The sequence below is a fragment of the Urocitellus parryii genome, chromosome 1, assembly GCF_045843805.1.
Source record: "Urocitellus parryii isolate mUroPar1 chromosome 1, mUroPar1.hap1, whole genome shotgun sequence".
Classification (NCBI taxonomy): Eukaryota; Metazoa; Chordata; class Mammalia; order Rodentia; family Sciuridae; genus Urocitellus; species Urocitellus parryii.
The window spans coordinates 49,206,778-49,229,851 of NC_135531.1; the positions used below are offsets into that span (position 1 = coordinate 49,206,778).

At 34.2% G+C, this 23,074-nt stretch overlaps 1 protein-coding gene across 4 annotated transcripts in view; it reads left to right on the forward strand.

The window, feature by feature from the left end:
- The window catches only part of Ipo11 (importin 11), a 207,934-nt gene that overhangs the window by 51,373 nt on the left and 133,487 nt on the right, over positions 1-23,074 (forward strand). For all 4 annotated transcript variants that reach the window (XM_026402552.2, XM_026402551.2, XM_026402553.2 and 1 more), the window contains exons 6-9: positions 11,262-11,394; positions 12,967-13,025; positions 18,006-18,054; positions 19,881-19,951. In XM_026402552.2, the coding sequence (XP_026258337.1) occupies positions 11,262-11,394; positions 12,967-13,025; positions 18,006-18,054; positions 19,881-19,951 (312 nt within the window). The remainder of the gene's footprint in view (positions 1-11,261; positions 11,395-12,966; positions 13,026-18,005; positions 18,055-19,880; positions 19,952-23,074) is intronic.

Sequence of the window (23,074 nt, forward strand, 5' to 3'; positions counted from 1 at the left end):
GCTGCACATTTTACTTTTAAATAAGAAAAACAGTAATAGATGTTAGGGTCTTAGGGAATGTCTTTCATTAACAGGAAGTAAATATCAACTGAGAAACATTGGCAGTTTGCCTAGAAGTTTGTCTGAGATGTTTTTTGTTCCTAACAAAGCTTCTGCTTGACACTTTGTGGTCATTTGACATACAAAAGGTTTGTCAGGATTAAGTGGAGGCAAATTTATATTTAAGCCTTATATTAAAGAAAAACTGATTATTACTAAAATAACTATCTTTTTGGCTATTATTAAGCTGGTGTTTTTAAATTTTTAGAAATATTTATACAGAAAAGTAAAGAAAAAGAGGAACTGCCATATAACTATCACCTTGATTTAATTGTCAACAATCTACTTTTACTTTATCACTTGTTCTGAGCTGTTTCAAAGTAATTAAAAACATTTTGTGATATTATATTGCTTAACTCTTCTGTATTATTCTTTGATGAGATAGACTTTTTTTGCTTTGCACTTATTAACTAAATTTTAATCATGTTACTATTTTGCTCTTTTAAGTATACATGTTGTTGAAGAGGGAGAGAGCATAGAGTTTAGAAGTCACCAGGGTGATAAAGGAGAGCAGTCACTGCTGATTTCATGGAACTTGAGTGTATACAATCAAGTGGTATTTAAAATTTTGCTGGAACTGGAGATATTAGACAGAAGATACCTCTTTTAAAAGATCCAAAGCAGCAAGAATTAGTAAGCAGTGTGGGCTGGACTGTTGCTGAAGAACTGTATTCATGTAGTGATGATTACTGGATAGTGAAGTAGAACTTGTTACTAAGTTAGAAAAAGTTGAAAAAAGTGTAGAAGCTCAGTGTGGAGCAGTGCTTTCAGGAAGATGGAATTATGAAGGAACAGCATTAGTTACAGTTGGAGAAGCTAGGTAAATTAAAATTTGGTCAAGGACAGGGATGCTTAGATTAACTTTAGCTCAACAAAGAACACCAGTGTATTCAGTAATAGGGCCTTGATTTAAGCAACGTTCTTTATTCATTAGACAAGCAGCTGATCATTAAACCTTTTCAACCAAATGCTAAAATTTTACAGTGGAAAGCTAATAATTACAAGTGATTGTGAGTCAATAAGTGATCCTATTTTATCTGCTGATTAAGACTGTAAATATTAGGTGAGGGATAGTTATGGTCACCTGCAGTACGATTTAAGCATCCTGTTATGTCAGTTGCTTGGGCTCCAGATGGAAAATTATTTATTATTGGGTTATTTTACACTTTACACTGTGTGATAAAACTGGGTCATTAAATATATACTATTTATCAGGCAATATCCTAGAATCTGGGGCTTGAAATATAAAAAAAAAAAAGTAAAGCCTTTCACTCAGGTTGTTAACAGGCTGCTGCAGAATCAGATGCTAAGACCTATAGAATGCTGTGATAAGTTGTACAGCACTATGAAGGTGTGGGAAAGCCTAACTCTTCAAGTGGTACACTGATTGAAGAACTGAGGCTTGATGAATTAGTAGTGCTCCAAGAAGACAGGTGAGAGAAAGAGTATGGTGTGTAATGTCAATAGGATTTTGTACAGGATAGTAGTACTAGGAGGTGATACAGAAAAGCTAAACTCATACCAAATTTGTGCTTGCAATGTAAGAGGTTAGACTTCAAGAAAAAAACAGTCCTAAAATTCATTTGGAAAAATTTTAAAGACTCAGAATAGCCAAAATAGTTCCAAGCAAAAAAAAATAAAAAAAGGCATCATAATATTCAACTTCACACTGTACTACAGAGGTATAAAAACAAAAACTGGCATAGTATTGGCATAAAACCAGACACATAGCCCAATGGAATGCATAGATTACACAAAAACAATCCCAAACAGTCATGTGATTCTTGACAAAGGTGTTAAAAATATATTTTGGAGAAAAGATAGCCTTTTAACAAATAGTGCTGGGAAAACTGGATGTCTTTATGTGAAAGAGTGAATCTAGGTCCCTGTCTCTCATTTGCACAGAAGTAAACTCAAAAGTGGGTCAAAGACCTAGGTATCAGACCAGAACTTTGCAACTCCTTGAAGAAAATGAAGGGTCAGTACTTCAACATACAGGCACAGGCAACAAATTTCTTAATAGGACTCCTAAAGCTCAGAAAATAATGCCAAGAATTAATATATGGGATGGCATTGAATAAAACACTTCAGCACGGTAAAGGAAACAAATGTAAAAAGAAAACTTAGAGAATGGTAGAAAGGTTTTGCTAGCTACTCTTCTTACTGAGGATTAATATCTTGAATATATAAAGAACTCAGAAAACTTACCACCAAAAACCAAATAACCCAATCTATAAACAGGCAAACGGCCTACAAATACATGAAAAAATATTCAACATCTTCAGCAATTAGGGAAGTGCAGGTCAAAACTATGCAGAGATTTCATCTCAACCCAATCAGAATGGCAACCACCAAAACCACAAATAAGTACTGGAGAGGATGTTGGGAAAAATGAACACTTGGGATTGTAAATTAGTACAACTACTTTGAAATCAGTATGACATTTCCTCAAAAGAATAGGAATGACCCAGCTATATTTCTCACCAGTATTTATCCTAAAGAATTAAAGTCATCATACTGTAGTGATACTTGCATACTCATGGATATAACAGCCCAGTTCACCATGGCCAAATTATGGAATTAGCTTAAGTGTCTGTAACAGATGAATAAGTAAAGAAAATATGGCATATATACACAATGTAATTTTTTTCAGCCAAAAGGAAAAAAAAATTTTTTTGCAGGAAAAGGGGTAGAACTGAGAGCATTTTGTTAAGCAAAGTAAGCGAAACTCAGAATGTCGGAGGTTATGTGTATTCCGTCATGTGGAAGCTAAAGAAGAAAAGGGGAGGAAGGCTTTTTTTTTGTTTGTTTTAGGTGTGTGTGTGTGTGTGTGTGTGTGTGTGTGTATGTGAATCTAATTAAAATAAAAGGGAGACCAGTAGAGTAAAGAAATCAGGGAGAGGTGGGGGTGGTGGAAAAGGAGCTGGAGAAGGAGATTGGCCAAATTTGTTATATTGTGTGCATGTATGAATGTTTAACAGTGAATTCTACTACTACACATAATTATAATGCACGAATAAAAAATTTTTAAAAACCATTTGTTAAAATAATCATTTTGCTTTTATCACACTGAAGAAGGGTGAAAATAGTGACTTAATGACATTTAATTTTTTTGCCCAATTTTCTTTTTTTGAGTGGGGGGCGGGCACCTGGGATTGAACTCAGAGGCACTCAACCACTGAGCCACATCCCCAGCCCTTATTTGTATTTTATTTAGAGACAGGGACTCACTGAGTTACTTAGCACCTGGCTGTTGCTGAGTCTGGCTTTGAACTTGTGATCCTCCTGTCTCAGCCTCCTGAGCTTCTGGGAATATAGTCGTGTGCCACTGCACCTGGCTGTTTGTCCAATTTTCTACATGGTTATTAAAAACATTTTTACAAGTGTCTTGTCAGGAAAATGAATAAGGTTGTTAGAGTACATTTGGCTATGTCTTTTAAAATCTTTTCATTTAGAATAGTATTTATTTCCTTTTTCATCTTCTCATGGTTTAAAAAAGACACAGTCAGTCTGGTAGTGTCCCACCTTCGGCATTTGTTGTTTATATGTTTTTTTGATTAGGTTCAGACTAGAATAAGGTTTTGACATTTGTTGTGTCAGTCTTAATGATAAATTTTGTGGCTTTGATTTAGAACATCTTTTGCTAACTTTTCTTGAGGAGAAATTGTGAGGACAGTGGTCTTGAAGCTAAAAATGTGAAGAATATTTGAAATGCTAAAAGAAATAAAAACTAGGTTTTTTTGTTTTGTTTTGTTTTTTGTTTTTTACATCTCTCTGCTTCTCAGTTAAAGTCACTAAATAGTCAGTGGGTGGCACTGTTTGTTCTTGTTTAGAAATAGAAAGTGCAAGTATTTGAGTTTTGCATGAACCAGTGCCTGTAGTGTTTTAGTAAATAGCTTATTTGTATATTGTTTCACTGAATATTCCTTTCCTCCTCCACATTTTTTAGAAGAAAATGTAAAAAGAATTTTTTTTTAATTTTCATACTTGCTTTCTTTATTACGTTTTTCATCTGAGCTTTTTATACATATATATAAGTTGATATTATCTGGGTCAGGTAAAAGTTTATGCAGAACTTGTAGATATATGATAGTTGGCTATGGTTTCTTCTTTATACCAGTGGTTTCTTTATTTGTCTCATATAGTTGGTTGAAAGATGTTAAAAAATTATTGAAGCAAACGTTATTTTAGAGGGGATTATCAGTGGGGTTTTGTAGTAGGAAAAGACAGACATTGGGTGCAACTCTGTAAGTTTTATTTGTTTTGTTTGAGATGGAGTTTTGCTCTGTTTCCCAGGCTGGACTTTAATTCATCATGATCCTACTGCCTCAGTCTCCCAAGTTGCTGGGATTCTAGGTATGCACCACCAAGCCTAGCAAGGCACAACTCTAAATACAAAAAAAGATGAGAATTCGCTGGGCACAGTGGCACAGGCCTGTAATTCCAGTGGCTTGGGAAGCTGGTTCAAAGCCAGCCTCAGCAAAAGTGAGGCTTTAAGCCACTCAGTGAGACCCTGTCTCTAAATGAAATACAAAAAAGGGCTGGGGATGCGGCTCAGTGCTTGAGTGCTCCCAGAGTTCAATCCCAGATTTAAAAAGGTGGGGGGGGGGATTCTTAGCCAAGTAGCACTGGTGTGAGATGGTGGAAGGAGTTAGTAGAAATCTCAGGTGAGGGAGGTTACTGGCTAAACCAATCCAACAGTCTTCCAGTCTCTTGGAAGGCAGGCCAGGTGATCAGATATCCTCTGGAGAATTGTTAATGTATGAAACCTGATTAGATTCTGGGAGAGATCAGATATCTAGGGGAGGATTTTGGCTATAAAAATTCAGTGATTCTTGCAAAAAGTGGTTATTAGGAAAACAGAGAAGTCTAAAATTTTCAAGCCTATTTAGGAAGAGGATTTAGGAAGGTAGACTAAATTTTGCTTAAGGAGAGGCTCTTGGTCAAGGGTAGTGCTCTTGCTTCTTCGTTCTAATCATTCCTATTTGTTTAGAAGTTCTTTGTAGTTAGACAACAACAACAAAACTTGAGCGTTAATAGATGCTTAGCTTCTGGAATATGAAACAAAAAATATTATTATATTATTTTTTTGGTACTGGGGATTGAACCCAGGGGCACTTAACCATTACTACATCCTCAGTCCTTTTTATGTTTCCGAAACAGGGCCACACAAAGTTGTACAGAGAAGTTTAGGTTAAGCAGTAGTTTGAAGGAGAAGATGTAAAGAAGAGCCGTAAATAATTAACTCGGGTTGTCATTTTGCTGTAAGCCAGAGACTGGTTCATAGTATGTTTTTTTTTTGGTCTTGAAACTTGGATATGACATCCTTGAGTTTTATTTTAGGGTTAGAGATGTCCTCTCCAGTGACTTAGAAGGCTGAAGATGGAGGTTTTAAAGTTCGAAGCCAGATTCGGTAATTTAGCAAGAACCTGCTTAAAAATAAAAAGGGCATGGGCTGTAGCTCAGTGGTAGAGTGCCCCTGGGTTTAATCCCCAGTACAATACCCCTCTCCTTTCCCCTGAAAAGATTAAGTAAGGGGCTGGGATTGTGGCTCAGCAGTAGGGTGCTCGCTTAGCACATGTGAGACCCTGGGTTCGATCTTTAGCAATACATAAAAAATAAAATAAGTATATTGTGTCCAATTACAACTAAAAAAATAAATATTAAAAAAAAGACTAAGTACAAAATGGATCTAAAGGTACAGTCAAGGTTATTGATTTCATTCTTCTGGATGAAATATTTGCCACAATAAAATATACTTGTTTAAAATTTACTTTTTATAAAATTCTTACTCCTTAACTTCATCTCAGTCTTCCCGTTTCACTTCTTTTGCATTCTTCTGACAAAATATTTTTATGATTTATGTGTTTGGGAAAGTATAGGATACAGTATTTACATATATGCATATTAAAAATTAGAACGATAGGTTTTCTAATTTCTGGACATCTACTTTATTCTCTGAAATGATTTTACTTACCATGAAAGACATTAATTTATTTTATGGTTTATTAATGTTAAAAGTTTACATTTTATGAGTATAGCATTTTTTTCTTCAGATTATTGCTTTACATTTTATGAAGTAAAGCTTTTTTCTTCTTTAGATTGTTTTCTGATAAGATTGAATGTTTGCTTCTTGTTATAATATTACTTCAAGAGAAAATGTCACTCTGACTTTGTTTTTATTGGTGCACAATATTTATACATAATAGTGGGATTCATTGTGATAGATTCATCCATGTACATTACATAATTTGGTTGATTTCATTCTCTAGTACCTCTCCTTTGCCTTCCCTCTTCCCTCTGTTTTTCTTTTTCTGCCCTACTGGTCTCCCTTCTGTACTCATGAGAACTCTTTATATTCTCCCATCCCCTTTACCTTCTATACTTGAGAAGAAAACATATGATCGTTGGTTTTTGGAGTCCACTTAGCATGATGTTCTCTAGTTCTGTCCATTTACTGGCAAATGATATAATTCCATTCTTTTTTAGGCTGGATAAAATTTTCTTGTTAGATATACCATATTTTCTTTATCACAGATACCTAGGCTGGTTACATAATTTGACTGTTGTGAATTGTGCTGCTATAAATATGGAGATTCGTGTATCACTGTGATATGCTCATTTTAGTTCCTTTAGATAAATACCAAGGAGTGGAATAGGTGGGTCACATGGTGGTTTCATTCCTAGTCTTTTGATTGTACTGATTTCTGTAATGGTTGTAGTAATTTAAAATTCTCCAATGTTGAGTGTTCCTTTCCCCGTGTTCTTGCCAGCATTTTTTGTAAGTATTGGTATTAGTGTTAGTTTTAGTGTTAGTACTCTTGATGATGACCATTCTGTGTTGAAATCTCAGTGTAGTTTTGATTTGCATTTTCCTGATTGCTGAAGATGTTGATCATGTTTTTCATTTATGTTGGGCATCTGTATTTCTTTTGAGAAATGCCTGTTTAGTTCATTTGCTCATTCATTGATTAGATTGTTATTACTTTTTTTTTTTTAGTGTTGAGCTTTGTGAGTTCTTTCTGTGTTCTGAATGATAACCCTGTGTCGAAAGAGTAGCATTTAAAGATTTTCTCCCATTCTGTAAACTTTATCTTCACATTCTTGTTTCCTTTATTACACAGAAGCTTTTTAATTGGATACCATACTATTTACTTATTCTTGTTCTTATTTCCTGAGCTTCAGGAGTCTTAGAAGAAAGTCATTGCCTGCACCTCTATGTTGGAATGTCAACCCTGTTTTCTTAGAACAGTTGCAAAATTTGTGGTCTTTGATCCACTTTGAGTTGAATTGTATAGAGTGAGCTAGTTTTATTCATCTACATATGGATATATAATTTTCCAAAAGGCTCTTTTCTCCAGTATGTTTTTGGCACCATTGTCAAGGATCAGATGACTGTATTTGTTTGTGTGCCTTCTTTAGATTAACTTTTTATGATATTTGCTGCTTATGCTATGATATTTGGGCTATAATGAAACATTTGGATTTAAATAATTTGATCTTACTCTTTGAAATATGAGAATATGCAAAAATGGCTTAAGAAATAGTCATTGACTCTATTATCAAGTACACACAGAAAAGAGGGCCAAGGCCTATCCCTGATTTAGTTGACAAAGATACAGAGGCCCATTTGCATTTTTTGCTTTTTATTAGAGACTTATAGTTATATATATCAGTTAGGTTCATCCTGACAGAATGATACATACATGGAATTCAATTTCACTTCACATTCCTCCCTCCTTTCCTTTCCACCTCTCTCCCCCCATTCTTCTTCCTCTTCTTTACTGATTTTTCCTTTAACCAAAATCTATCTATTTATTTTATATTTGATCATTTCTACTTTTACATAAAATTGAAATTCCCTGTGGTATGTGTACATGACGCACATAGCATGAATTTTCAAAATTCATTTTGCATTTCCTTCCTTTCCCCATCCCTCCTCCTTTCCTCTTGATCTTCTCTGATCTTCCCTATGTCTTTATGATATCTGATCCTCCCCTCATTCTTTTCCTTATTTTGCTCTAGCTTCCACATGAGAGGAAACATTGGACCCTTTACTTAGCATGATGTTCTCCATTTTCATCCATTTAAAAGCAAATACTATAATTTCAATCTTTATGACTGAGTAAAAGTACATTATGTATATATACCACGGTTTCTTTTTCCTTTTTTAAAAAAATGTTTATTTTTTAGCTTTAGGTGGACACAATATCTTTATTTTACATTTGTGTGGTGCCAAGGATCGAACCCAGTGCCTCGTGCATGCCAGGCGAGGGCTCTACACTGAGCTACAACCCCAGCTCCATACCACAGTTTCTTAATCCATTCATCTCTTGATGAGCATCTGGGTTGACTCCATGATTTGAATGTTGTAAATTTTGCTGCAATAAACATTGAGGTGGCTGTATTGCTGTTTGCTGATTTTAGTTCTTCAGATAAGTACCAAAGAATAGAATAGTGGGTCATATTGTGGTTTCATTTTTAGTTTTTTGAGGAATCCCCATACTGCTTTCCAAAGTGATGTTCTAGTGTGTAGTCTAGAGGGCCACTTTAAATTAAAAAACTTCTTATTCTTTTTAGTTATACATGACAGTAGATATCATACATATGTGGAGTATAACTTCCCATTTTTATGGTTGTACATTATGTGGAATGAAACTGGTCATGTGTTTATAAATGAACATAGGAAAGTTATGTCTGATTCATTTCTACTGTCCCATTCCTATCTCCCTTCCATCCCCTCATTCCCTCTTGTCCAATCCAGTGAACCAGCTAATCTGCATAGCAGAGACCATTCAGCCTTTGGATTTTTGGGATTGGCTTATTTCACTTAGCATGATAGTTTCTATTTCTGTCCATTTATCAGCAAATGCCATAATTTCATTTTTTATGACAAAGTAATATTCCATGTGTATAGGTACCATATTTTCTTTATCAGTTCATCTGTTGAGGGGTCCTTAGGTTGGAATTGATGTAGAGTGGGCTAGTTTTATTCATCTACATATGGATATATAATTTTCCAAAAGGCTGTCTTTTCTCCAGTATTTTTTGGCACCATTGTCAAGGATCAGATGACTGTATTTGTGAATTGAGCTACTATGAACATTGATGTGGCTGTATCAGTATAGCATGCTTTTTTTAAGTCTTTTGGGTATATACCAAAGAGTGAGATAACTAGGTCAAATGGTGGCTCCATTCCAAGTTTTCTGAGGAATCTCCATACTGCTTTCCAGAGGGGTTCACCAATTTCCAGTGCAAATAGCAATTTATGAGTCAACCTTTTCCCCACATCCTCACCAATATTCATTACTACTTGAATTCTTGATAATTGCCATTCTGACTGGATTGAGATGAAATCTCAGTGTAGTTTAAATTTGCGTTTCTCTAATTGCTAGAGATGCTGACCATTTTTTAAAATATTTGTTGACTGATCGATTGTATTTCATCTGTTCAGTTCCTTTGCCCATTTATTGAGTCATTTGTTATTTGTGTGGGCTTTTTTTTCTTTCTTTTTTTTCGGGGGGGGGGTGTTAAATTTTTGAGTTCTTTATATATCCTGAAGTGCAAGTGGCAAAGATTTTCTCCCATTCTGTCCGATCCCCCTTCATGTTCTTGATTGTTTTCCTTTGCAGTGAAGAAGCTTTTTAGTTTTATACTATACCATTTATTGATTCTGGATTTTTATTTCTTACACTGTAGGGGTCTTGTTGAGGAATACAGTTCCTAAGCTGTATTAGATGGAGATTTGGGCCTATCTTTTTCTCTAGTAGGCACTGGGTCAGAGGGCCACTTTTATATTCAGATAGTTTATTACTTAATTTGACATAAAAAGGAAGTTAGCTGAAGGTACCAGCTTTGCTTCATATGCTAGAAAGAATGACACTGCAACAGTTGGGTATGTATGACTCTAGTGGAAGTTGTGGGATACCCCATTACTGAGAGGCAGTTTTATATTCCGCAGCTTTTTTTCAAGGGAAATGGGACAGAGACCTTTGTACTTCTTTAGAACCCAAGAATTGATGAGAAGCTATCCCAAAACAGCCTAACAGAGTTTAGGGATCAAACTGTTTTTGCCAATGTTTTTGAAAGCCCTATATCCTTTGTGTTCTAGGGAATCAAATGATGTGTTCCAAGACTCAGAGTAGCTGAGGTAAAGGCAAAGTTAATCAAAATGATACAACCTGATAATCTTGAATAAGAAAAATATTTCAAATTACATTAATGATCACTAGTCAGTACTCTCGTATCTATATCTATCTATCTATTTATTTATTTTTAGCTAAGTGGCTGTCCAGGTTTAGCTGTATTGCTCTGAGACCTTGTGGAAAGAACTGAAGATACCATACTGGTTCTGCTTCACACGGGGAGACAGAAGCTTACTACATTATTATTGGGAAAGTCAAGGTTTTTAAATAGTGGTATACATTAGGCATGCATCTGGAGAAGCCATGTGGTTTGTACGTTACTGGGTTTAAATATCCCAGAGTTCTTTGCATAAAACTGGAACATAGAAAGTTTGACTACTTTATGGCTCTGGAGGCTGAGGCAAAAGGGTACTGAGTGCAGAGCCAGCCTCAGCAAAAGTGAGGTGCTGAGCAACTCAATGAGACCTTGTCTCCAAATAAAATACAAAATAGGGTTCGGCATGTGGCTCAGTGTTCAGTGCCCATGAATTTAATCCCCAGTCCCCCCCCCCCCAAAAAAAAAGAAAGAAAAAGTTTGATTACTTTTTGTATGGTATAGTGTATTCATTTATCTGATATAATTAGTGAACACTCTACTAAAAAAACAGTCTGTTTTTTAAACTCAGGTTGCAAACCCATGATTAGAGGGGTAGAGGTGGTAAAGGTAAAAAATATCAGACTGCAATGCAGACATTAGTTAAGTATTGGTTCAAGAAACTAATAGTTTCAGGGTGTGTGTGTGTGTGTGTGTGTGTGTGTGTGTGTGTGTGTGTGTTTAGAGCAATAGCCAGTGTATTTATGCTTTCTTATCTGCATTGGGACTAAAACATATTTGAAACATTACTAGAAATACTCTATTTTAAATCTTACTTAAAATGTTTTATGGTAAAGCAAAAATGTATTACTTTGTAGTTCTAATTTATTATTGTTCTAAGTTTATAATATGTCATGAACTATTTTGTTGCTGTTTCTTTGTAGTTAGCTTCTGGAATTTATAATTTTGCCTGCTCTCTGTGGAATCATCATACAGATACATTCCTGCAGCAGATTTCTTCTGGCAGTGAAGCTGCAATTCTAAATTCACTTGAACGAACTCTACTATCATTAAAAGGTACTGTTAATCTTGATATGTTTTTTTTTTTTTTTAAGTGGTATACCTCAGGACAGTCACCAAATAGTTTTTTGTTGTTGTTGTTGTTGTTCCAGATTGCACTGGTAAAAATATTTTAATTTCTTCCTGAGAGACAAGGGCTTATTGGTCATTTGTGAGGTTTGTTTTTTGGGAGGGGGAAACTTCTCCTCTACCTTTTTAAAATTCATATTACTATGGCCTTTTGCCCCTGAATATATTCCTTTCATGGACCTCTACTTTTTGTTTCTACTTTACTTTTCTCATTTTTGGCCCCTATACTTCTCATTGTCTTGCTAACTTTTTTTTGAAGTCTTAGAAGCTTGATTGAGCTTAATCTTATAGCCATCCTTTCCCAAAGGATGGTTATGCCTCAGGCTCACTTAGATTTTTAGAAGTGCTTAAGGACTCATCAACCTGTGCTTTCTTAAACTTTGCTTATCTGCATTCCCTTAGTATAAATTTCTATTTCATCTTGCCTTAGTTATATATCTTGATGAATATATTCCAAGATTCTTTTTCTAAAACATACACATTTGTTTCATATTCTTTCTCTTCCAGCCCCTCTCCTATTCTGGTTACTAAGACTTTTTTGGTTTTTGTTTTTGTTGTTTTTATCTCATGTAAACTGTGTTTCTTTCTTGCTACAATTCATTTGCATTCTTCCCAGTTTTACTTACAAGCTGTTCTATCATACTCACTCTCGTACCTTTGAATCCCACCACACATTCTTGGCACTCCCCTAATGCATCACTTGTATTAATGAAACAAATCCCAAATTGTCAGCATGTTTTGGCAATTCCTGTGAACAAATGTGTAAATGATTTTAAGGAATTGTTGACAAAATCTGTTAATGGAAGTGAACTGAGATAATGTTATCATCATTCCTTTTTTTTTGGGGGGGGGCGGGGGGTACCAGGGATTCAACCCAGGACACTTAACCCTACAAGTAAGATATATTAACCACATTTTACAAATGAGGAAAATTAGATCTAGAAGAAAGATTTCTCAAAATAATATAGCAGGTAGGCAGTGGACCAAGGATTTAAATCTAGTGTTGCCTGGAATTCTGTTATCCTACTTGTCTCTCAATGTACACTAGTTTGTCAGAGTTACTCATAAGAGTGCTCACGTTTGAACACTAAATGCTATTTCAGATTTGAAATTAGTATAATTTTTATGAGACATTATAGTTCTATTAATGTAGCCTAATACTGAAGTTTTTAGTCTATGTTAAAATTTATGGAGATAGCCTCAATTTCAAGTAATAATATTAATAATTATATAAATTAAACTAAATTTTGCATTATAGCTATGATTAGTGACAACAACACTACTTTTGTGGTTCATAACTCCTAGGCTTTCACTACCTAACCAAACAACCCGGTGTTACTTCTCTTTTATTAAATGAGAGAGTAAAGATAGATTAACCTTCAAGCTTGATTAGGTTTTATGATTCAGTTTTTATTATAATTGTGATTTTAGCTTAACATTATCATTATGATTTTAATGTGAAGAAATGAGATCCAAGTAAAGTTTACCTTTATTTTCCAGTGCTGCGTAAGTTAACTGTTAATGGATTTGTGGAACCTCATAAGAATATGGAGGTGATGGTGAGTAATAGAAGTAATTTTTTTCTTTGTGGCTTTGAGACAGTGTTCGGTCTTTTCTTGAATGTTTGAAAACATAATTTTCTTATCTGTCATTCATTTAAGAGTTTTTATTAAATAACTAACTAGGGTTTTACCATTCTGTGTATATAATAGATAGAGTGAACTTTTACACTTCTGGTCTGTTTTCACTACATCAATGTAGCTGTTCTATAAAGGAGAGGATATAGGCCCTCTGTCTCAAAAATGATAGCATGGTACATTGGCAGTGTTAATTTGTTTTTTAAGTGAAAATTAACTCCTGTGAATTTGAGTGCTCTTACAATATTAGGTTCATTATAGACATTTATATCCTTGATATTTTTCTTTTGTTTTTATGTATTTGAAATGAATTTCTTCTACTGATCATAAAATACATGTTCTTTGCTGTCAGTTTACAAAGAATAAATTGATGAGAGAAAAACATTGACAAGCCCTTACAAGTTGTGATATATGTTCATTGTTGGTATATATCTATCTACTTTTTTCTTTACAAAAATGCACAGCTACATTTTTCACCTAAATGAAATGGCATTTATATTCATTCAGATTTCTGTTAGTTTTATGAGTGAGTTTACCTCAGCTAAAATGTTGCTTTCTGTGGATTGCCTTGGGTACTGCATGAGACGTGAGGGGGAAAAATGCATCCCTTTGGGTCCTTTGACCTCCCTAACAGATATTTGACCAGAGCCACAGTTTTTTGTTTTTACTATTTAATGGATTCAATTTATTAGTAAGATTTTGGTTGAAGCAATGGCTCTGTTCTTAAGAGAGTTTAAAATCCATATTGTCATGTGATACTTAGCTTGTTTTATAAAAGTTAACATGCTTTTTTTGTGTTTGTTTAAAAAAGGAATAAAAAAGTAACATGAGATACAAATAATTTTTCAATTTTGTTATCCAGAGGTTTTGTTAAACTTCAGAAACATTCTTTGAGGCATCTTATGTCTATACTTTCAGGTGTACTTTTTCTCTTCCTCAGTATTATATAAATGGGACCATATTTACATGCTGCTTCCTTATCTCCTTTTTAAGAAATTTTTAAACAAACTCAATATATTATGGATCATTTCCCCAGGTTAGTTATTGTTCTGTGTCATGTTTTTAAATGGTAATATGGTTTGTCCATATGTTTATCACTCAACCAATTTTTTTAAAGATAAATTAATACAGGATTTCTCTAATTTATGTGGATAATTATTTATTGATAGATTTACTGGTGGTTTCAATTTTTAATTATTGATTGATAAGAGATACTGGAATGAACATTTAGGTACCTGTGTAGGGTACTTTTCAAATTATATCTTTAGGATATTTTCCTGAAAATGGAAATGTTATGCAGATCTATAATACTGATATTTATGATCAGTTTGCTGGAAGATACAGCCAAAAAAAAAAAAAAAAATCTCAGTTTTAGACAGTGATACGTTTTAGTTGCCATAATACCAAAAGAAAATTTTCTAGAAACCAACTGAACATTTCTCCCTCAATTCCCTAATTAGAATATAAGTTCAGTGAAGGCAAGGATTTATTTCTTTTTTATTTTATTTATTTATTTTTTTGTGGTTGTTGTTGTGGTGCTGGGGATTAAACCTAGGGCCTTGTGCATACAGGGCAAGTACTCTACCAACTGAGCTGTATTGCCGACCCAGGACTTTGTTTTATTCACTGTTCACCCCAGAGCTTCAGCTGTAGAAGAAGTACTCGATAGTTACTTGTGGAATGAATGCATATATATAATAAATTAGAATCAATGGATCAGAAAGCTCAGTAATTATATGTAATAGGACTCTTGAGTATCAGAATTAACTAAAGTATTGACAAAATTTGTGATTTTTTTCTGTGAAAACAAATTGATTTGGATTATATTCCTATAAAGTGGAATAGTGGTTTTCATTGAATATAATTAGTATTTTGTGAGCTTGTGTCTTCTCTGTCTTCTTCTGTCTCCAGATACTATATATAAGACTTTTCTCAGTTATATGTCCCTCATTGTAGCATTTAAGGGACATAATCCAATTGAAAAGAGGATTAAATTTGAACAAATTTGGGACTGCTTTTCAAATAATATAAAAATAGCATAAAACTTAAAAGATGCCAGAAGCAAATATGATAGTGGTGAGATTCTAGGCTTACGAGAAAGGGCCATTTTTCAGTTTGAATCTAAGCCTTTTTCTGAGAGTCTGGTCTTGGGTATTTACTTATCTTCACTGATACTCATTCTTTTTTTGTAATATGGAGATGAATTAATAGCACCTACCCCATTGGATGTTGTGAGAATTAAGGTAGATAATGATTTTTGTAATAAGGTTGGAAAATAATTAATTACAATTTTATTGTTATTTTAATTTGAGTTTTTGTTCTATTTTTACATAACATTAGTTGAATTGGCTTATTTGGACTATGGATTAGTCAGCTGCCTGTAATTCTGTATGCTTCTTTTTCTTTTCTTCCTTTTTTTTTTTTTTTTTTTTCAGTTCTGGGGATCAAACCCAGGGCCTCAGTGCATGGTAGGCAAGTGCCTTACTAATGAGCTATACTCCCAGCTCAGTTCTGTACATTTCTGATTCTCTTGATTAGCCATGTATGACCTTTATAATTTTCTGCTATCTTTGGAGAATGCTGACTGATAATTTTATTTTTAAAAAATTCTTTCCATTTTGTAGTTAATGTGTGGTACCATTAGTCCTTTTATAAAGTTAAGATACATATAGGATCGTAGTGATCATATTTCATCTATATCGAAACCTTTTGTTGTTGCCTTATTCTATGAATCTATTGTTCATTATTTGTCAGTTATTCCCAACTGTGCTTAAATAGAAGAAATAATATGAAAATAGAAGAATGACAGAATTGCCAATAGGAAGATGGCAGTGGTGAAGTTAATTGCCCTACAATTGTTTTTACTGTGTTGACCATTGTGCTGCATCAGGTTTCAAGAAAATATTTTAAAAAAACCTAGAAATACAGTCATTTTACTCTACTTTTTAGCTTTTATTTAACCCAGTTCAGAATTTAGACTTTCCTGTCTGAAATGGTAAAGAGAGGAAAGATGATATTTGAGAAATTGTTCCCAATTTTTTAGATTAATCATGTAATAGATGCTGAGACTGAGAGCAGCACTTTAAATTCTAATGATGATGGTGACATTGATTGTCTAAGTAAAATCTCAGCCTATAAATCTTGATGATATCCTAATTGAATTTTTCAAATTCAGCAATTGATGAATTGGTAGTATATTTCTATAGACAAAGATAATATGGCATTATCTAGTTAAACATTGTTTTGTGACAAACCTAGACCTTCCCTTTTGCTAAAAGCACATGACATTGACATCTTTTATGATGTTTACACACCCAAATTTAATGATACAAAGAAAACTTATTACAATGTTTATTTTTCTACTATAACTATAGTTATTTCTGCAAATTATTCATAAAATATCTTAAAGTGTGTATTAAAGATAAAGGCCTGGGGACTGGGGTTGTAGCTCAGTGGCAAGGCACATGTCTCGAACATGTGAGGCACAGGGTTTGATTATCAGGATCACATAAAAATAAATAAATAAACAAAATAAAGATTAAAAAAAATAGGGGTCTGGATGTGGTATTGCATGCCTGTAATTCCAGCAACTCCAGAGATTGAGGCAGGAGGATCACAAGTTTGAGGCTAACCTCAGCAATTTAGAGAGGCCCTAAGCCACTTAGCATGACCCTGTCTGAAAATAAAAAGGGCTGGGGCTGGGGTTGTGGCTCAGTGGTGGAGCACTTGCCTTGCATGTGTGAGGCACTGGGTTCAATTCTCAGCACCACATATAAACATATGAATAAAATAAAGGTCCATCAACAACTAAAAACATTTAAAATTTTTTTTAATGAATGAAAAATAAAAAGGGGGGTGCTGGGATTGTGGCTCAGTGGTAGAGCGCTCACCTAGCATGGGCGAAACCTGGGTTCGATCCTCAGCACCACATAAAAATAAAGGCATTGTGTTGTGTCCATCTACACTAAGAAATAAATATTTAAAAAAATAAAAAGGGCTGGGGATGCTCCTGGGTTCAGTTCCCAGGTGGGTAACTGGTAATACTTTTCTTTTCTGGTATCTGAAGGTGCATGAAGTGTCTAAGACTAATACTTGACACTTACGTACATGTGGTTCAACTAACTGATATCTTTATTCATTTATTGAGTATTACTGTCAAGTCTTGTCCCTGTATTCAAGGATAGATCAGTAAACAAAGCAAAATTCTGGCCTTCAGGAGCTTGCATTCTACTTAGAGGAGCCAGATAATAAATAGACAAACAGTATATCAAGGGGTGGTAAGGCCTGTGAAGAAATATTACACAGAGTAAGGAGAATAGAGGGTGTTTAGTGAAACAGGATGCTTTTATGAGTAGATTTGAATTATTGTAAGTGATTTGTGTTAACTGACGAGTTACTGAATAGGCAGAGTACTACAGTTACTTTCTTGTGGAAGACTTGTTTATAATGATTTGATTTTTACTTTATATAAATATATGTCTTAGTTGTAGATGGACACTTTATTTTATTTTGTTTATTTTTACTTTTTTTATGTGATGTTTGAGATCAAACTCAGTGCCTCACACATGTTAGGCAAGTGCTCTATGACTGAGCTACAACCCCAGCCCTTACTTAGTTTAATTTTAACCTATTTTTCTTCAGTTGATTTTTTAAATATTTATTTTTAGTTGTAGATGGACACAATACCTTTATTTTATTTATTTATTTTTATGTGGAGCTGAGGATCAAACCCAGTGCTTTGCATGTGCTAGGCAAGCGCTCTGCCACTGAGCCACAACCCCAGCCCCTTCAGTTCTTTTTTTAAAATGATGTATAGATATGTCATAGTATCCCTTTTAAAAAGTACAAGGTAAATGTTATAATAGAATAAATCAAGACACTTTAAAATGTATTCTTTTTTAGGGTTTTTTACATGGGATATTTGAACGTCTAAAACAGTTTCTGGAATGCAGTAAGTACTTCCATCATAGTAGTTTTTACTGTTGGATCCTTATTTGTTACAGCTTATTCATTATTCATTAAAGATTAGGGTTGGTGAAGAATTAATAGGAGTTAAAGAGTGGGTCCCTATCCATTCAGAGCTTCTCTTCCCATATGCAAGTCTGGAGAAAGTTTTTGTCTGAGCAACTCATTTGTTGGACAATCTGAGTGAATTCTTAGTAGCTGGATAGATAGTGTATGTGGCTAAAATATGCTTCTTATACCTTGATAATTAGCTTTTTGAAGGTAGATTGGAAGCTTGGGTTTGTCTCCATCTACCTTTCTTATTCTGAGTATAGCGGAAATCTTTATTTAAAATAATCTATTTTGTGTCCATTTTTTCTTCTAATTTCTACTACAACCCCCCCTTTTCCAGGCATACATCCATAGCAGTCATAATGTTGAATAGATAGTAAGTTATATACTATATGCCAAATGGTTTTTAGGCTTTTTTATTGAGTCTTTTAGTATGTTTTCTGTATCACTATGATATACATTTTGCTAAGTGATCCTTTCATTTTGCAAATCTCATAATCATTATCCCCATCTGGATCACATTTAGGATGTGATCTGCCCTACACAGAGAATATAGCATTTATATTTGCATTTATTTTACTGGTGGTCTCTTATCCTTTTACCTTCTATGTGATTGTAAATACCTTTGTTCAGGACACACACCTTCAATCAGATGAGTGTGTGTGCATATACTGTGTGTTCATGTTCATTTGGGCATTTCCTACCTTGAGAAGGTATATTAGTCTGTACTTTTATTTATTTATTTATTTTTAATAGAGAGTGAGAGAGAGAGAGAGAGAGAGAGAGAGAGAGAGAATTTTTAATATTTATTTTTTAGTTCTCGGCGGACACAACATCTTTGTTGGTATGTGGTGCTGAGGATCGAACCCGGGCCGCACACATGCGAGGCGAGCGTGTTACCGCTTGAGCCATATCCCCAGCCCCTTAGTCTGTACTTTTAGTGATTGTTGATTATTATATGTTAGTCATTTTAAACCTAGTTTAAATTATTGACCCTGTTGTCAGGCATGCTCTTGGGTACTATGCATGCAAAGATGAATAAGATAGCTCATATTGTGTGTTTTTTTTAATATTTATTTTTTAGGTGTAGATGGACACAACATAGTGCCTTTATTTTTATGTGGTGCTGAGGATTGAACCTGGGTCCCGCCCATGCTAGGCGAGCGCTCTACCACTGAGCCACAATCCTAGCCCTCATATTGTGTTTTTAATTTAAACCAAAGTGGGGCTGTCATTTTTCTCTGGTCATAAACTTGGGGTTAGCAGAAGGAAGAACCGAAGTCCTTCTAGAATAGTAGAATCAGATAATTGACAAAACAGATTATGAGGAGTTGATGGGCTGATGGACATTATTCTGATGTGCAAAATAAGGGAAGGGAAATTTTCACAAGGGTACTTCAGAAGTGATAGGAAAAGTGATAGTGAATATATTACTGAGTGTTTTTTGTTGACTGAAAAGTACTTCAGTTAGAACTAAAACAGTTTTTGAAAATGTGATTTATGATTTGTTGCTAAAATTGTCACCTTTTTACTTTAAAATGGATTCAGTTTCTCTTTTAGGGTTAATTTTGTATAATTTGGCTGAGATGCTTATTTTATTAAATGAAATTTTACTTGCTATTGGTTTTTGAATAATAAGTTAATAACGCAAAATATACAAGAATGTAACAGGCAGTATTTTTGCAAAAGTTTTGGTATTTTGTTTGTGAATTTGTAGGATATTATCAACTTGTACTAATTTTTGAAATGTTATTTTAACAGGTAGAAATATAGGTACAGATAATGTGTGTAGAGATAGGCTGGAGAAGACCATCATTCTTTTTACTAAAGTGGTAAGTTTTCTTTTTATCTTGAGTACATTTTCTGAAATTAATATATCTTCTCAAATTTAAGAAGGAAAATGTTTTTGTAATCATAAATTTTCACTTGAATGTAAGGAAACTCATATTCTTACTCTTTGTAGGAAAGCTAAAATCACCTTTGTATAATGTAACTTTTTGAATGCATATAATAGTTAAATTTATATAACACAAACCTTCACAATCCTAACAAGTGTTAGAGAAGTTGATTCCTCTAAAGCTTATTCCTAGACCCACTGGAAAGAGCTGAGATTAAGAAGATGGCAGTTCAGCCTGAAATAGATCAAATGAAGCAGGTAGAGTAATATCAGGAAGTCAGCATATTCAGAATGATTGTCAAATATCATCAATATCATGTTTTGTTTTTAATTTTTATTTAATTTTTTTCAATTTGCTCTTTTTACATATACATGACAGAGTGTATTCTGACATTATACATACATGGAGTATAACTTATTCTAATGAGGATGTCATTTTTGTGGTTGAACATGATGTGGAGTTACACTGGTTGTATATTTATATATGAACACAAAAAGTTATGTTTGATTCATTCTGTCTTTCCTATTCCCATTCCTTCTCCCTTCCCTTCATTCCTCTTTATCTAAATCACTGAACTTCCTTATTGTGTATTAGCATCTGCATATCATGGAGAACATTAGGACTTGGTTTTGTGGGATTGGCTTATTTCACAAAGCACAGTAGTCTCTAGTTCCATCCATTTACTGGCAAATGCCATAATTTCATTCTTCTTTATGGCTGAGTAATGTTTGATTGTGTATATATACTACATTTTCTTTATTCATCTCTTGAAAGGCATCTGGGTTGATGCCATAGCTTAGCTATTGTGAATTGAGCTTGCTGTATACATTGATTACATATGTTTTAAATGGAATTTTATGGGTTCACTGTACTTGGCAGTGTGTGTATACGTTTCTGATAATGTTAAGAGTCATATAACATTAACTCGTAAGAAATTTGGGCTTGGAGAATTGGGAAAAGTGCAGAGTTGGGTTAAAGAAATTAGGAAGATCTGGTTTGAGGAGTACTTGCACTAAAATAGGTACTTGGAGAGAGGTGGGAATATCTAAGCCTATAATCTATTTTCTCTCTTCTCTCCTCCTCTTCCCCCCTCCCTCTTTCCTCATTCCCTCCCTTCCTCTATTTCTTTCTTTTCTTGTTTTTTTTTTTTTGGGGGGGGGAGTACCCTGAATTAAACTCGGGGACGCTTAACCCTGATCCACATCCCTAGCCCTTTAATATTTTATATTTTGAGGCAGGGTGTTGCTAAATTGCTGAGGTTGGCCATGAACCTGCTATCCTACTCTCAGCCTCCCGAGTCACTGGGGTTATAGGCAAGCACCACCACACCTGGCTATTTTCCCTTTTTAAATGAAGGTTCAGTATTAGGGTTAGAATTGTCTGTTTCTCTTGGAGATAAAAGGAATAGGAATAATCTGGAGGGGAGGGGAGAGAAAGAAAGTGTGTGTGTGTGTGTGTGTGTGTGTAAGAGAGAGAGAGAGACAGAGAGACAGAGACAGACAGACAGACACTGTTTATATGTATGTGTTTAGGTGGTAGTCACCTTTAGTTTTAGTTGTCTTCATTTCTTATGTTCCAGATAGCCTCAACAGTAAAACTTGACCTTCTGGGATCCAGTATAAAGTTGCCTCCAATCCAAGCAAATTAAAATCCAAGCAAAGTAAAACAGGATGATGAAGTTAAGTTAGTCAGTGGGGCTGGGCAGTGTATATCTCTGACACTTGCCAGCATCTCTGCAGTTCCTGCTCAGTATATCAATTATATAAGTAAAATTTAAAAAACATTGTTTAGATAGTCTGTATTAGAAACACATTTGTTATTGACCTACTGATTTTTGTAGTTCTTGCTTTTACTTTTTATATTTATGTTTTGAGACCATGAATTGAACCCTAGAGTACTTAACCACTGAGCCATATCCCCAGCCCATTTTATTTATTTATTTTTTATTTTGAGACAGGGTATGGCTGAGTTGTTTAGGGCCTCACTAAGTTTCTGAGGATGGCTTTGAATTTATAATCCTCCTGCTTCAGCCTGCTGAGTTGCTGGCATTGCAGGCATGTGCCACCATGCCCCGCTGTAGTTCTTTCTTTTAGTTCTTACTTTAGGTGATGATGTAGATAGATGGTATCTGTAATTTATTCTACTTTTTAGAATGAGTTCACAGCAATAATTTTATTTACAAAATCTATATTTATGATCTCTAAGACTTTAATGAAAACCTTTAAATTGGGAAACATCATATATGCCTTCAATAGAATTGAATAAGTTTCCATTTGTTCATAATCCAGTTTCAACAATTATCAACATATAGTCATGGTAAATCCTATTTTATTTGTGTGCTTCCTTTCTCTCCCCACTCTTGCTGATTATTCCAAAGCAAATCCTAGATGTTCTATAGTATTATCTGTAAGTATTTTATTGGTACCAGGGATTGAACTTAGGGCCACTCAACCACTGAACAACATCCCCAGCCCTGTTTTGTATTTTATTTAGAGACAGGGTCTCATTGAATTGCTTATTTCCGTGCTCTTGCTGAGGCTGGCTTTGAACTCATGATCCTCCTGCTTCAGCCTCCTGAGCTGCTGGGATTACAGGTGTGTGCCACTGCACTTGGCTTTTTCAAAGTGTTTTTTTTTTTTCTTAAAAAGATTTTGACCTTTCATTTTTTTCATAGATATTTTATATATATTCATTTCCATAGGCAAACCCCAGATTATTACAAACATAAAAATACTGCATAACTTTAAAATAGACATAGATAAAAGTTATATTTATAAACTTTCATGTAAATGTTTAATTCTATATTCATATTTATGTATGTATATAGATGTATGTATTCTAATGGTAACCTTCACCCTCAACCTAGTCCCTACTTCAGAACTAAACCTAACCCTACCCATTACCATCAGTCTTCTAAACAAAAATTGTAATTATTACTTTGAATACCCATATATATCTATTTTTAAATATTTTTAGTTGTAAATGGATCTTCTATTTAATTTATTTATTTATATACTGTGCTGAGGATTGAACCCAGGGCTTCACACATGCTAGACA